The sequence below is a fragment of the Mesoplodon bidens genome (genome assembly GCF_964165515.1).
Source record: "Mesoplodon bidens genome assembly, chromosome: 11".
In the NCBI taxonomy this organism is placed as follows: domain Eukaryota; kingdom Metazoa; phylum Chordata; class Mammalia; order Artiodactyla; family Ziphiidae; genus Mesoplodon; species Mesoplodon bidens.
In genome coordinates this window covers 66,909,521-66,925,878 of record NC_138167.1, presented here as the reverse complement: position 1 = coordinate 66,925,878, position 16,358 = coordinate 66,909,521, and the positions used below count along the sequence as shown (strand labels likewise).

Here is a 16,358-nt window from a genome sequence, read left to right as displayed (position 1 = left end):
GCTTCGTAACTTTTTAAAAAATTGAGGTATAACTTACAGTTAAGTGCAGAATCTTAGGTTTCTAGGCAGTGTAACCACCACCCAGACTGAGGTGGGGCTACTTCTAGAGTCCCAGGTGGGGAATCCCTCGTGTCCCCTCCCTGCTGTCCCCCGTCCAGAAAGAACACATATTAGGACTTCTATGATCATAGATTGACTTTGCCTGATTTTGAACTTCGTATAGATGGAATCAGAATGAACTCCTTCATATGTGACATCTTTCATTCTGTATTATATTTGTGGAGTTCATCCGACGCTCACTGAAGCCTAGTGCTTGTGAGAAGTGAGGAAACTGCCTCCCACCGCCTGTCCATCCTCAGGCAGCCGTCTACCCACGAGGACAATCATCACTAGGTCCACACCGCCACTCCCCCACAGTCAGCCACGCCTCCCCCCTGCCCTTCAGTTTGGCCGATTCTAATATGAATAGGTTTTGATTTCCCTGTTCTGACAAAGGCCTGACTTGGATGCCACCAGGACTGACTATGGGCCAGTGAGGTCTGTGACAGTGTGGTCATCTGAGCAGCAGGGACCAGCAAGACAGGCGGTGAGGGGACAGATGAAAGGACAGGTGTCCGTACCCTGGAGGACAAGCTCCATGGCGGCCCATCGCTGAGTCTCCTGCAGCAGCCAGCGCGGGCCGTGGCCTGGCGCAGTCTCCCCGGGGCCCGCTGGGCTGAGGGACCCACAGGGCGCTCAGTGGGGAGAGGAGAAGCTGCTCGGATAGGCAGGCAGCCACCTTCATCCTTGGGGAAGGGGAGAAACCTGGGCCGAGCTCTCCTTAGGAGCCCCCCATGCAAGGTCAGCAGACTGGACATGGAGCATTTTCACTCCATTACACAGAGGAGAAGAGAAAGACTCCCGGAAGGACAGACTGGACCAGGACCACACAGGGACACATGGCTGTGGGATGTACTTCGGCCTCAGAAAGCGTGGCCGCCCATGCTCTTCCTGTCCCCGTCCAGGCCCAAGGAATGTGGGGACTGTGTCTTCCAGCCCCAAGTGTGACCCTGGCCATAGCTGGCCCTGTTTGTCCCCGAGGGCTGGCCCCTGTCCCACTGACTCCCCACCCTGCTCCTCTTAGAGCCCCTGTCCTGGCCCAGCACTCCTCCCAGGGGAGCTGGCTACCCGCCCGCCCCGCCCCGAGGCCCAGCCTGGCCGCCTGCACGGGAACCAGGCTGCTGACCTACATCCTCAGGGAGGAAACTCAGCACGATGTCCCCTCCTTCTCGGGTGGGTGCCCCTCCTCATGGAGGGTGCCCTCCACCCCGCCCCCACCCTGGGCTGGGGCCCCTCTGTCCCCTCTGCCCTCTAGACCTGGTCCCCTGGAGAGTAGACACTGTCCTCCAGGTGGTGGCTCAGCCCCCATTTTTGTGGCAGGTGGTTTCTGGATGAGGTGGCCTCGGTCTGCACCCCGCTTGTCCCGCTCCCTCCCTGAGGACTTCTTGCCTGCCTGCCCCTCCCTCTGGGCATCCCCAGTCCTGGCGCCCCACCCTCTCCTCTCTCCAGGTCTTTCTCTCTGGGTCTCATCCTGCTGTGGCCGTACCCCTCATCTGAAGCCCCACCCAGACTCCTGGGCAGACGCTCCTTCCCGAGGTTCCTCCTGTGTCCTCAGCGTCTGAGCAGCTGCGTTAGCCTTTCTATGGGGATGCCTCAGAGTCAGGAGGACTTGACCCTGGGTCTGGCCCCCTTCATGCTCAGGGACCTTGGACAGGATTCCACCTCTGGGCCTTGGGATCCTCCCGTGAAACACGGAGGCAAGGACAGGGACCGACCGTGGTAGCTGTTGTAACAGTTAAATGACCATGTGAGTGTCTTAAGACATTGTCTGAAATAGCTTTACTCTACAAATTGTGATGGTATTATTTTTAAGAAAAGGAGAGGTACTCCCTCCTTCAGTGTATCACTCAATCCACAAATAATCCACCCAGCCTCCTACGTTCTGGCTTACACCATGTGCAACTGGCCACCAGAGGACGTGGTGCACAGGGAGCCTCAGCAGAGCGGTCAGGCTGAGACCCAGGATAGGGCCAGTTCCTGGGGAAGGAGCCTGGGAAGGGACGGGTGTCCAGGGCTGTGCCCAGAAAGAGGGGCAGGGAGGGGGAGCAGCCACCAGGAGGCTTGCAGTCCTGGGGCAGGAGGCTCGGGGAGCAGACACGGACCACAGTGCTGGGACCACAGAGGAGTCGGGCCTGGCTCAGCTGTGTCTGTCCCAGGGCCTTCTGCACCGCTTCCTGCCTGGGACTTATGGCTTATTTGCTTGGTTACAGCTGATGGTCCCAGCTCAGGATGTCCTGTGGGACCTCAGGTACCACATATATGACAAAGATCAGGCCTGGCACACAACTGTGCCTGAGCACACAGAACTAACCATTGTCCTGACCCACAAGGAACACACACACACACACACACACACACACAGAGCGACTTGACAAAAAGGAAACCCATTCGGGTTCCCCAGACACACCCAAACTATCTCAGCTCTGACGAAGATCAGAGGATGTCGACACTTTCCAAGGGTGGTTTCTGGGAAGAAACTCATCATCAAATCTGCTCCTTTGGTTTTGGTTTCTGGGCTCCAACAGCAGCCCCTCCTCCCCGTCTCCCCACTCCATTCCTTGAAGTGACCCAAAAATCCACAAAGTATACGCCCTCTGGGCAACGGGTGCAACCCAGTGGACAGGTGGGCTTACACTGGAAGAAGGGCCCCCACCTCGTGCTGTCAGAGGGCAGATTCCTGGCAGATGTGCCTCCATCACCCCAGGGCCCCCATCCCCAGGGGCCCTTCTCCCCAGGCCCTGATCTCAGAGTTTCGCCTATGACACAGGGACCCTGAGGTGCTTGGGACATGACACAGCCTGGGGACACTGCCGAGAGCCGGGCTGGGCACAGGCAGCCTGTCCTCCATCCTGCTCTAGGGAGCAAAGGGCACTCTCAGGAGGGCAGAGCTTAGACCTTGCACAGAGCAGCCTGGCCAGGACTCTAGAAACTTCAGGATCATTCACTCCAGTCCCTGAGGCACTCAGGCTGAGCAGCCCCGCCCCTTTCCCCAGGGTCCTTTGGCCCTGTCTGTCTCTCTGACCCCAGTCTGGGCTCCCCTGGGGCATTGAGCCCTGTTCCCAGTTTTCCTGATGGAGGAACAGGGGAACGGGGCATATCCCAGCACATTCTGCACCTGCTCAGAGGGCCACTCTCCCCACACGCACCCTCCCTCACTGGGGGACTAGGTCCTGCCTTCCCTTCTGGGACCTTCCCACACTTTGGTGGAGAACTCCAGCAGGGTGTGGGAATTTCCCCACATTACTCTACGTAACAGAGGCAGACATAGGGGAGGGGCTGTCATTCCCCAGAAAGGACAGGACCTCTTTTCTTCTTTCTTCTTACCTGATGGACTGAGGTGAGCTGCACACTTTCATCTCATCATCACATCAGTGGTGTTGGGCGCTACTTTTGGACCCAGAGTTCATCACTAGGTTCTATTGATGCCTTTACCAAACCATGTCTTCCCTGGCCTCAGGGAGACTGGTCCCTGGGACCCTGCTGCCCCGAGGGCCTCGGGCTCTGGGGAGAGCATGTGGGAAGACGCTGGGGCAGGAGGAGAAGAGAGGGGTGAGGCCCACCCAGATCTGAGTTAGCAACTCATCCTCTCGTCCCTTCCCACTGTGACTCAGGTGACTCAAGACTTAAAATGTTTGGGAGAAGGTCAAAAACACTGTCACATGTGATGTCCCTCTAACCTTCACAGACCATGGATTCTCTTAGCCGCCTGTGGGCTGGTCCATCGCTGCCACACGGACCACCCAGATGTGGAGACAAGCTGCTAGGCTGGCTTGTCTGTACTGAAGAGGGACAGCCAGGAGTCAGCAGGGAGCAGAAAGTCCAGGGGTGACTGGCCAGGCTGGGGTATGGGGACCGGGGAAGGAGGAGGTGTTGGAGACCATTCCAGAAGAGGACACCTCAGAGCTACTGGATGAGGAGCTAGACTGGCGGGGAAACCTCCCCTGAAGATGTGGGAGCATCTCCCTGCAGTGGAGCCCCTTCCTTGGTCTCACCACAAAATGTTCCAGCACAGCCTTGAGGGGCAAGCGATGTGGGGCTGAGCCCAGTAACATGTTGGTGCTCCAGCTGCTGGAATCAGCTGGGAAGGGGCGGGGCAGGCTCAGGGGCTCAGTACTCCAAAGGTGCCCCAGGGCACAGGTGCTTAGCAGCAGGAGCCCCAGAATCCTCAAGTTACCCTCTGCCCCCAGCACGGGGCTTCCTGAACCAGAGACCCTCCCTCAGAAATCTGTGGGGGCACAGGGGAACCAGAAGAACTTAGTGGGTTGAGTGACGAGGAGACTTTGTAGGGGTGCGGGAGGAGAGCTTGGTCTGGATCAGGACCACATCCTCCCTCCCTGGAAGGCAAGAGCTGGGGGGTGGTTTTGGGGAGATTCTCAGGGACCCCAGCCGGGTCGCTGTAACCCCGGTCCTTGTAGAGACCCCATCTCCTGCTCAAGAGGACTGGAGGCTGCTGGGTGTGCGGAGTTCTGCTGGGTGTGCAGACTGTGACCTGGGAAGTGTGGGTACTGCTCAGTACACCCCACACCCCAGGGCCGTTCTCACCCAGAAACCACCTGCCACAAAAATGGGGGCTGAGCCACCACCCGGGGGACAGTGTCTACTCTCCAGGGGACCAGGTCTAGAGGGCAGAGGGGACAGAGGGGCCCCAGCCCAGGGTGGGGGCGGGGTGGAGGGCACCCTCCATGAGGAGGGGCACCCACCCGAGAAGGAGGGGACATCGTGCTGAGTTTCCTCCCTGAGGATGTAGGTCAGCAGCCTGGTTCCCGTGCAGGCGGCCAGGCTGGGCCTCGGGGCGGGGCGGGCGGGTAGCCAGCTCCCCTGGGAGGAGTGCTGGGCCAGGACAGGGGCTCTAAGAGGAGCAGGGTGGGGAGTCAGTGGGACAGGGGCCAGCCCTCGGGGACAAACAGGGCCAGCTAGGGCCAGGGTCACACTTGGGGCTGGAAGACACAGTCCCCACATTCCTTGGGCCTGGACGGGGACAGGAAGAGCATGGGCGGCCACGCTTTCTGAGGCCAAAGTACATCCCACAGCCATGTGTCCCTGTGTGGTCCTGGTCCAGCCTGGTCCTTCTGGGAGTCTTTCTCTTCTCCTCTGTGTAATGGAGTGAAAATGCTCCATGTCCAGTCCGCTGGCCTTGCACGGGGGGCTCCTAAGGAGAGCTTGGCCCAGGTTTCTCCCCTTCCCCAAGGATGAAGGCGGCTGCCTGCCTATCCGAGCAGCTTCTCCCCTCCCCACTGAGCGCCCTGTGGGTCCCTCAGCCCAGCGGGTCCCAGGGAGACTGCGCCAGGCCACGGCCCGCGCTGGCTGCTGCAGGAGACTCAGCGATGGGCCGCCATGGAGCTTGTCCTCCAGGGTACGGACACCTGTCCTTTCATCTGTCCCCTCACCGCCTGCCTTGCTGGTCCCTGCTGCCCAGATGACCACACTGTCACAGACCTCACTGACTCATAGTCAGTCCTGGTGGCATCCAAGTCAGTCCTTTGTCAGAACAGGGAAAAGGAAACTTAAACTTCTCCGTGAGGGTGTGATGTTTGGGCAGAGCAGTTCACGGGTGTCACGAGTGGCCAGAGTTCAGGAAGGGGTGAGACCCAACTCTGCTGACACCGTGGTTCCCAGGGGCTCTGATTGTATATAAGGCTCCTGGTGCTTGAAGAGCTTCAGATAGGAGGCTACAGGCTGTGACCGAGCACAGAAACAGAAGACTCAGAGCCAGGGACGGTGAAGAAACTGACTCATGGAGGCCAGCACAGCGCCCAGGACCAGGTACCACGCTACAGGGGAGCGGGGCAGTGGGAGCTAGGACAGGGGCGGGACGGTGGGGAGAGGCCGTGACCCAGTCCGACTTCGGGCAGAGGGCCAGGTCTTCACTGAGGCTCTGAGCATCTTGCATTGCTCCTGGGGGGAGACCCTGAATTCCCTGGGAGCCCCCAGCGGGGGTCAGAGGGGGAGGACTCGTGGCTCCAGCAGAGATGTGGGGTGCAGAAGGAAGGGGTGTGTAGGGAGGAGAGGAGCTCTGGGCAGTCCCAGAAGGAGCCCCGTGTCTTCGGGCTTCTCCCGCCTTTGACCGTAGATGTCTGTTGGATGAAATCACCTTCAATGAGAACTTCATGAATCAGATAAGGCCTCGTAAGACCTACCTGTGCTACGAGGTGGAGATCCTGGATGGTGACGCTAGGGTCCCTCTGGACGAGAACAAGGGCTTCGTGCGCAACAAGGTGACTGACCAGCCTGCCCGCAGCAGGCAGGGCCTCCCTATCGTGGGACACTCAGGGTAGTAGGTTGTGAGTTGCACACAGGATGTCCCACAGCTCTCTCACCTCTGGTTCCTGCTGTTGCTACCGCTGCTCTGCTTGGAATCAGGTGAGGACCCTTGCTGTGTGATTGGCAGCTTTGAGCCACATGTCAGAAGCCAGTTACAGCAATCCAGGGCCTGGTACCTCCAGCCCGATGTCACTCCAGGTTCTAGGACTCGGCTACTCCTCTCCTGCTGTGCCTCTGGGGAGGGGTTGGGACAGAGGGAAAGGCATCTGGACAAGGGGCCAGGTTCTTCCCCGGATTCTGCCCGGGGTAAGGCTCTGGCTAGAAAGCCCGACTTCTTCCTCAGTCACTATGGACTTAGGCGGGCCCGGCAGGACCCCTGCCCACTGCTTGAGAGATCTTGCCAAGGGCGCTGATCCCTGCAACCCCACTTCCAGCTGTCCTTAACACAATGACGCCCCTCAGCCTTGGGCTCAGCACAGGGTGAGGCCCAGAGTAGAAGCTTGTAGAAGTTTTGGTGCACATGTTGGGTGGGGTAGAGGAGGAGCTGGAGAGCAGGGTGAATCGCTCCAGGGAGGAAACACCCACTTTCATGGCAGGAGGCCAGCGTGGGAGCTCCCCTGGCCTCTGCTCTGCAGGGCTGGACTAGGTGAGGCTCCTGAAGGCCCTACCTCGGGCACAAAATAAGAGGCGCTCCAGAAAACTCAGAAATCAAGATGAGTCACATTTTAAGGCAATAGTTTAAAAATCAAAATTAACACAATTCTATGATGAAAGAAAGATCAACATTTGCATGAAAACTGATCAGTTTCAGTGCAGAGCCACAGGGAGCCGAGGGCCAATAACAAGACATCACTGCTCACCGAGCTTTTTGTAAAACACTGATACTGTGTCTCTCATGGAGTTTTGCGTTACTTTGGATCATATAAATGCTGCATTGAAATATTATTCACTTGGTGCTGAGGCTTGCCCCCGCTCTAGTTTAGCGCTGGAGGCCAGTGCCTCACCCACCTGCCTACTCTGGCTTCGTCTTCCCCCCAACCCCATCCACTTTTCTTCCTCTTCTATGTAGGGTGCTAACCAACAAGGGAAGCCCTGCCATGCGGAGCTCTACTTCCTGGACCGGATCCATTCTTGGAATCTGGACCAGGGGCAGCACTACAGGCTCACCTGTTTCATCTCCTGGACCCCCTGTCATACCTGTGCCCAGGAGCTGGCTACTTTCCTGGGGGAGAACAGCCACGTGAGCCTGCACATCTTCGCCTCCCGCATCTATAGCTTCCCCGGTTATGAGGCTGGGCTGCTCACACTGCAGGAGGCTGGGGCCCAAATTGCCATCATGACCTCTAAGGGTCAGCATGGGTCTCCTGGGGGCGGGGCGGTGGCAGGGAGAGGCCTGTGGGAAGTTGCTAGAAAGGGGAGGGAAGGGTGGGAATCCCTGGTGGAGAGGCCTTTGTGTGCTGCCTGAGAGGTGATGCTAGACTCTGGAAGGAGTCTATGGGAAGAGAGAGTTCAGGGGAACAGAGCTGGTTCGGGGAGGGGAAGAAGGGGAGTGGATGGATATGCAGGAAGGACTAGGGGACTTCCAGGAGGGAGAATTGGGCTGGCTCAAATTCCAGTTGCAAGAAAGAGTTGGAGGGGTAAGCTATTGAGCCCCCAGGAGGAAGGAGAGAAGAGGAAGTGAAATTATGACGGGGAAAGTCTGTCCTGAACAGTCATTTCAGCCCTGTGGCCCCAACCCTTCCCCAGACTGGAGCTCACCTTTCTCTTCCCTATTCCATCTCAGAGTTTGAGCACTGCTGGGAAACATTTGTTGACCACCAGGGAAGACCATTTCAGCCCTGGGATGGGCTGGAAGAAGAGAGTCAACATCTATGTAAGAAGCTGCAGGCGATTCTCCAGGTGAGAGTTCCTTCCTGCCGCTTCCCTGGACCTCCTCCATCCTCTCCTCTCCTCTCCTCTCCCTGTGCCTTTTTCCTCCTCTCAGAGCCTCCTTTGGGTGACCTGCTCCCTCCTGGGGTGCCAGCTCCATCCTTTCCTTCCCTTCTCATGCGGTCCCTCTACTTTCTCACTTGCTGTGTCCCTCCTACCTTCCCCATCTTTGTAACACTCCCCAGACCTCCTCTCGGTTTTTGTTTCATCTTCCAACTGTCTCACTCCCTGCTTCCGTCCTAGACGCAGCAAAACTGAAGGATGGACGTCAACCTCTTGAAAGAAGTCAGGAGACCTCTGCTGAACAGCAGAAAAAAAAAGCTTCTTTTGAGAAATATAAACATGCCATTTGCTACCGTCTCCAGATTGATCCAAAGAAACCAGTGAAAGGCAAATGGCTCATAAGAAATAGTTTTTAAAAAAAACAATCTGGGTAGATTTACTTTTCATTCAAATCTATATTATGTTCCAAATCTACATCAGTAAGATTCTATTCAATATTATCAGAATAGTTTTTGATTTTTAGAGAAATGGATATTTTAATTGATTTTAAATCCAAAGCAATAAAATGAAATATTAAGAATCTTCCACTGAATTTTTTTCCTCAGTAAATGTATCATGAACTACAAGTAGTTTATTAAAAGTTGCAAACATGCAGATGCCTTTCTCTTTTGTAGTGGATCTGATTCATGGTGGAGTGGAGGTATACTGGTCACACTAATTGCTGATGGAGTGAGTAAAAATCAGCTAAATCTTGTAGGAAGGGAATCTAGGATTCAAAAATCTACAGTAGGGCTTCCCTGGTGGCGCAGTGGTTGAGAATCTGCCTGCTGATGCAGGGGACAGGGGTTCATGCCCCGGTCTGGGAAGATCCCACATGCTGCGGCGTGGCTGGGCCCGTGAGCCATGGCTGCTGAGCCTGCGCGTCCAGAGCCTGTGCTCCGCAACGGGAGAGGCCACAACAGTGAGAGGTCCACGTACTGCAAAAAAAAAAAATCTACAGTATACACTAATGATGAAAAATCTGAAAGTGAAATTAAGAAAACACTCCCATTTACCACTGCAACAAAAAGAATAAAATGTCTAGGAATAAACCTACCTAAGTAGACAAAAGACCTGTGTGAAGAAAATTATAAGACACTGATGAAATAAAGATGATACAAATAGATGGAGAGATATACCATATTCTTGGATTGGAAGAATCAACATTGTGAAAACGACTATACTACCCAAAGCAAACTACAGATTCAATGCAATCCCTATCAAACTACCACTGGCATTTTTCACAGAACTAGAACAAAAAAATCTCACAATTTGTATGGACACACAAAAGACCCTGAATAGCCAAAGCTATCTTGAGAAAGAAAAACGGAGCTGGAGGAATCAGGCTCCCTGACTTCAAACTATACTGCAAAGCTACAGTAATCAAGACAGTACGGTACTGGCACAAAAACAGACATATAGATCAATGGAACAGGATAGAAAGCCCAGAGATAAACCCATGCACATATGGTCACCTTATCTTTGATAAAGGAGACAAGAATATACAGTGGAGAAAAGAGAGCCTCTTCAGTAAGTGGTGCTGGGAAAACTGGACAGCTACATGTAAAAGAATGAATTTAGAACACTCCCTAACACCATACACAAAAATAAACTCAAAATGAATTAGAGACCTAAATGTTAAGACTGGACACTATAACACTCTTAGAGGAAAATGTAGGAAGAACAATCTTTGACATAAATCACAGCAAGATCTTTTTTGATCCACCTCCTAGAGTAATGGAAATAAAAACAAAGATAAACAAATGGGACCTAATGAAACTTAAAAGGTTTTGCACAGCAAAGGAAACCATAAACAAGATGAAAAGACAACCCTCAGAATGGGAGAAAATATTTGCTAACGATTCAACGGACAAAGGATTAATCTCCAAAATATATAAGCAGCTCAATATTGAAGAAACAAACAACCCAATCCAAAAATGGGCAGAAGACCTAAATAGACATTTCTCCAAAGAAGACATACAGATGGCCCAAAGCACATGAAAAGCTGCTCAACATCACTAATTATTAGAGAAATGCAAATCAAAACTACAATGAGGTATCACCTCACACCAGTTAGAATGGGCATCATCAGAAAATCTACAAACAACAAATGCTGGAGAGGGTGTGGAGAAAAGGGAACCCTGTTGCACTGTTGTTGGTGGGAATGCAAATTAGTACAGCTACTATGGAGAACAGTATGGAGGTTCCTTAAAAAACTAAAAATAGAATTACCATATGATCCAGCAATCCCACTACTGGACATATACCCAGAGAAAACCATAATTCAAAAAGACACATGCACACCAATGTTCATTGCAGCACTATTTACAATAGCCAGGTCATGGAAGCAACCTAAATGCCCATCGACAGACGAATGGATAAAGAAGATGTTGTACATATATACAATGGAATATTACTCAGCCATAAAAAGGAACGAAATTGAGTCATTTGTTGAGACGTGGATGGATCTAGAGACTGTCATACAGAGTGAAGTAAGTCAGAGAGAGAAAAACAAATATCGTATATTAACGCATGTATGTGGAACCTAGAAAAATGGTACAGATGAACTGGTTTGCAGGGCAGAAGTTGAGACACAGATGTAGAGAACAAAGGTATGGACACCAAGGGGGAAAAGCCATGGGGGGGTGGGCATGGTGGTGTGCTGAATTGGCAATTGGGATTGAGATGTATACACTGATGTGCATAAAATTGATGACTAATAAGAACCTACTGTATAAAATAAATAAATTAAATTAAATTAAAAAATTAAAAAAAATAATAACTACAAAAAGGTATCACCTCACACTGGTCAGAATGGCCATCATTAAAAAGCCTACAAACAATAAATGGTGGAGAGAGTGTGCAGAAAACGGAACCCTCCTACACTGTTGATAGGAATGTAAATTGGTGCAGCCACTATGGCGAACGGTATGGAGGTTCCTTAAAAAGCTATATGATCGGGCTTTCCTGGTGGCTCATTGGTTGAGAGTCCGCCTGCTGATGCAGGGGACACGGGTTCGTGCCCGGTCCGGGAAGATCCCACATGCCGCAGAGCGGCTGGGCCCGTGAGCCATGGCCGTTGAGTCTGCACGTCCGGAGCCTGTGCTCTGCAACAGGAGAGGCCACAACAGTGAGAGGCCCGCGTACCGCAAAAAAAAAAAAAAAGCTATATGATCCAGCAATCCCATTCCTGGGCATATATCTGGAGAAAATTCTAATTCAAATTAGATACATGCACCCCAATGTTCATAGAAGCACTATTTACAATAGCCAAGGCATGGAAACAACCTAAATGGACAGATAAATGGATAATACACACACACACACACACACACACACACACACAATGGAATACCACTCAACCATAAAAAGGAATGAAATAATGCCATTTGCATCAACTTGGGTGGACCTAGAGATTATCAAACTAAATGAAGTAAGTCAGACAGAGAAAGACAAATATCATATGATATCACTTATATATGGAATCTAAAATATGATAAAAATGAACTTATTTGCAAAACAGAAACAGACTCACAGACAGAGAAAACAAACTTATGTTTACCAAAGGGGAAAGGGGAAGGGAGGGATAAATTAGGAGTTTGGGATTAGCAGATACAAACTACTGTATATAAAATAGATAAATAACAAGGTCTTACTGTATAGCACAGAGAATTATACCTTTTAAAAAAAGAATAGGGCTTCCCTGGTGGCGCAGTGGTTGAGAGTCTGCCTGCCGATGCAGGGGACACGGGTTCGTGCCCCGGTCTGGGAGGATCCCACATGCCGCGGAGCAGCTGGGCCTGTGAGCCATGGCCGCTGAGCCTGGCGCGTCCAGAGCCTGTGCTCCACAACGGGAGAGGCCACAACAGTGAGAGGCCCGCGTACCACAAAAAAAAAAAAAATAAAAAATAAAAATAAAAAAAGAATATACTTTTAAAAATTGTGGTATAATACACATATAACATAAAATTTACCTCAAGAATACACTTTTATTTTTCATCTCTGAATGATGTCCCTTGAATATCTCATTTATTCATCTTTAATGGCTCTCCTTTATTTTTTAACATGATATTTAACTTTTCAAATGTGCCTGGATGTTTGTGAGCCCAGAACTCTGGATGGGGGTCCCAGACCCCTAGCAGTTCGGCACCCCCTTGCTCAGCGGTGCTGTGTGCAGGAAGCAGGTGTGACTTACATGTGTATTCAGATGTCACTGGGTCTATGAACATACCAGGCTGTTGTGGAATTTTTTTTTTTTTTTTTTTTTTTTTTGCAGTACACGGGCCTCTCACTGTTGTGGCCTCTCCTGCTGCGGAACACAGGCTCCGGACGCGCAGGCTCAGCGGCCATGGCTCACGGGCCCAGCCGCTCCGCGGCATGTGGGATCTTCCCGGACCGGGGCACGAACCCATGTCCCCTGCATCGGCAGGCGGACTCTCAACCACTGCGCCACCAGGGAAGCCCATGTTGTGGGATTTTTAATTGCCATTTTCAATATCATTAAATATGATCTCATCTATGTAATTAAACTAAATTTAAAAATTAGAAAAAAAAAAAGAAAATTGTCAGAGCAGCCATATCTGAGAGGTATCACCTGGGTCCTGGGGTTTTCATTCTCCTGCTATATGATGACCCAGCTCAGCTGGATGCCTGCAGTCCCCTGGGCTGGACCCTGTGGTCACCCTTGACTCTCTCGTCCCTTCCTCCACATTCTTGCTGTTTCTGCCTATGGTTTTTGTCTTTGGTGCTGTGGGCCCTTGAATGTGTGCAATCATATAACCTGGGAACTGACCCTTGGTCATCATGACACTCCTGTGTTATAAACTTAGGACTTAATCTGAAGCAGAAATAAGTGAAAATAAGCAACACTTACTGAGTGCTGACTGTCCACTACATTCTCATCCTCATGCCTGAACAGGAATGAGTGGCTCACTTAAACCTCCACCCAGCCCAGCAGTGAAGATCAGTTCCTCACCTCTACTGCACAGGCGAGGAAACTGAGGGTCTCAGGGTCAGAGGTAACAAAGCAGAGGTGGTCTGAGCCAGTTGGCACCTCTTAGCCCACGTGCTTGAACACTTTGCCTGGGATGATTAAAGAAAGTCTGAAATCAATAGCCAAGATTTTTTTAATATAAAGATTTATGCAACTTTATAAGAAATATCCTTATCTAGATACAATAAAATTTTTAAAAAAGCTTCCTTGTAAAGGAAGAAGTGGTTATACAGTTTCCTGTTAGGAAACTATTACTTTTCAGAAAGGAAGTCAATTTGTCCTTGAATTTCACAGACAGAACTTTCCAAAATCTACAGTCAAAATCACTCCCATTGCAAAGTATAAGTGCACCACTAAAATGCCTTTTTTAAAGTTTAAGTACATATTCAATATAGAAATTCTTTTATTGATAAGATTTAAATATGATACTATGTGAACACCAGGTGCTCACTCCCCAACTTAAGAAATAGACACAAAACAGCCCGTCACCGCCCTCCCCTCATCTCCCTCCAGCTATAAAATTCAGGAAAATCAATCATGCTTGACTTCTAGCTCAGAAGTAAGTCTAGCAACATTTCTTGTGTTTCTTCTGCCTGATTTTTCTTCTGCCCAATATATTTACAACAAAGCTGATAGAGTATAGCTGTCAAAGTCATGGGCTGTGGGTACAGATTTCCTGGGTTCAACTCCCGGCAACTCTTCCTCCTAGCTGTGGACCTCAGCTGAGTGACTAACCCCCTCTGTGCCTCAGCACTAGGTGCAGGGTAGGAAAAGGATTAAATGGATGAGTATAGGCACAGCCCTGGGAACTGGGCATGCCTCTGGCCCCCAGGTCATGAACTGTACTGTGCTTGAAACCATACTGTGCCCTCAAGTTGGAGTCCTGCTTTTCCTCCCATAGCATGTCATAAACATTTCCTCAAGTCTTAAAGATTCATCATAAATATATAACATTCAAATATAGAAACAAATGCATCAATATTCAAAAGGCCATATAATGTTCTATGTGTGGATACTTCCTGATTTATTTGATCCAAGCAACACCCCCAGTGGAGCACATTAAGGTAGTTTCCAAATTTTTGGTATTGTCAATAAAGCAGCTAGGCCTCCTTTGTATTTGCCTAGTTAATCCATGTTGGGGAAAAATTTATCAGGTATTGTGAACAAGCTCAGAGGTATGTTAATAAAGAAATGCTTTATAGGCCATACATTTTATCATTTATACCCAATTGTCACACAAGCATTGTATATACACTTTTAGCAGTAGACCTAAAGCAAACAGTGATAAATCATGAGTAATTACACTCTGATAACTTCACTAGGTAATTTTCTTTTCCTCCTAAACATCAGGGCAAAAGTGTGATTAACACAATAACTTTCATAAATACAGACTTCAATGAACAGAACTAGCATTTCATATCTATTGAAACATAAGCCTGCCATCACATTCTGCCTTAGTGGATTTCTCCTTTCTAGAAGTTGCCGAAATATCGAGATTCCTACACATGCCAGGAGACAGTCTTTCCCATTCACCTGATAAGGCTGCTCAAAACACAAGAATCTCCAATTTCTGGAGGGACTAGGCAGAGAGAAAAAAAGAATATTTCAATTTTTCTTACAGAGGTGTAATTTATCCAATTGCTCTAAGTCATAAGTAGCTTGAGGGGAAGGGCTTCTCTATGTCTGGAAAACACAGATCAAAACCAGTAATAGGGCTTCCCTGGTGGCGCAGTGGTTGAAAGTCTGCCTGCCAATGCAGGGGACACGGGTTCAAGCCCTGGACTGGGAAGATCCCACATGCCGCAGAGAAGCTGGGCCCGTGAGCCACAGCTGCTGAGCCTGCGTGTCTGGAGCCTGTGCTCCGCAACGAGAGAGGCCGCGTTAGTGAGAGGCCCGTGCACCGCGATGAAGAGTGGCCCCCACTCGCCACAACTAGAGAAAGCCCTCACACAGAAACGAAGACCCAACACAGTCAATAAATAAATAAATAAATTTATAAAAAACAAACCAAAACAAACAAACAAACAAAAACCCAGTAATAATCTGCAGTCAATTAAGCCTACCATGCTCTTTTCCCCAGTGTACAATGGCTGCAAACAGCAGCCTCCTTGGTAGTGTATGCAGCCTGTTGCCTGTATGTGTTCCCCTAAGGGACCTTAGAGATAGCCCTTTCCAGTGGACATTCATGACTGGCATGCTGTGCCCAATCTAGGCTCCAGACAGGGATATGCACAGTCTTTTGAAAGACCAAGGGCACAGTGGCCAGGGTCATAATGTCCATCTGCCCCAAGCTGCAGAACAAGGATCATGTGACTGAGGCCCTATGCAGGGCCAAGTTCAAGTTCCCTGGCCGCCAGAAGATCCACATCTCAAAGGAGTGGGGATTTACTAAGTTTAATGCGAATGAATTTGAAAACATGGTAGCAGAAAAGCAGCTCATCCCGGATGGCTGTGGAGTCAAATATATCCTTAATCGTGGCTCCCTGGATAAATGATGGGCCCTGCACTCATGAGAGCCTTGGCACTGTCTCTTCCTTACTCATGCCCACCAACGAATCCTACTTTCCCGTCCAAAAAAAAAAAAAAAGTAATAAAAAACCCATAAACAGGGCTTCCCTGGTGGCGCAGTGGTTGAGAGTCCGCCTGCCAATGCAGGGGACGTGGGTTTGTGCCCCGGTCCAGGAAGATCCCACATGCCGCGGAGCGGCTGGGCCCGTGAGCCATGGCCGCTGAGCCTGCGCGCCCGGAGCCTGTGCTCCGCAACGGGAGAGGCCACAACAGTGAGAGGCCTGCGTACCGCAAAAAAAAACAAAAACAAAAACAAAAACAAAACCCCATAAACATTATAACTGTATTCACCAGTTCACTCAGTGACCAATCCTTTCTCAACTTTTTATGAAGCCATCAGATTCTCTGTTAAGATTTTTAATTTCTTACCCAGTTCAGCAGTATGATATGAAGTTTATGAGACCTGTACTTGTCAAAATGGTCCTTCACATAAATCTTCTTAAAGATGAAGCACTTTTGCAAAGCC

General features: G+C 50.4%; 1 protein-coding gene across 1 annotated transcript; it reads left to right on the top strand.

Annotated features, from left to right (window-relative positions):
- Nucleotides 1-5,676: 5,676 nt before the first annotated feature.
- APOBEC3A (apolipoprotein B mRNA editing enzyme catalytic subunit 3A) lies at nucleotides 5,677-7,825 on the top strand (the record flags this gene model as incomplete). Its single annotated transcript, XM_081250244.1, has 3 exons — nucleotides 5,677-5,862; nucleotides 6,170-6,314; nucleotides 7,430-7,825. The coding sequence occupies exons 1-3, from the start codon at nucleotides 5,834-5,836 to the stop codon at nucleotides 7,823-7,825; spliced, it is 570 nt and encodes a 189-aa protein (XP_081106370.1). The 5' UTR covers nucleotides 5,677-5,833.
- Nucleotides 7,826-16,358: the final 8,533 nt, after the last annotated feature.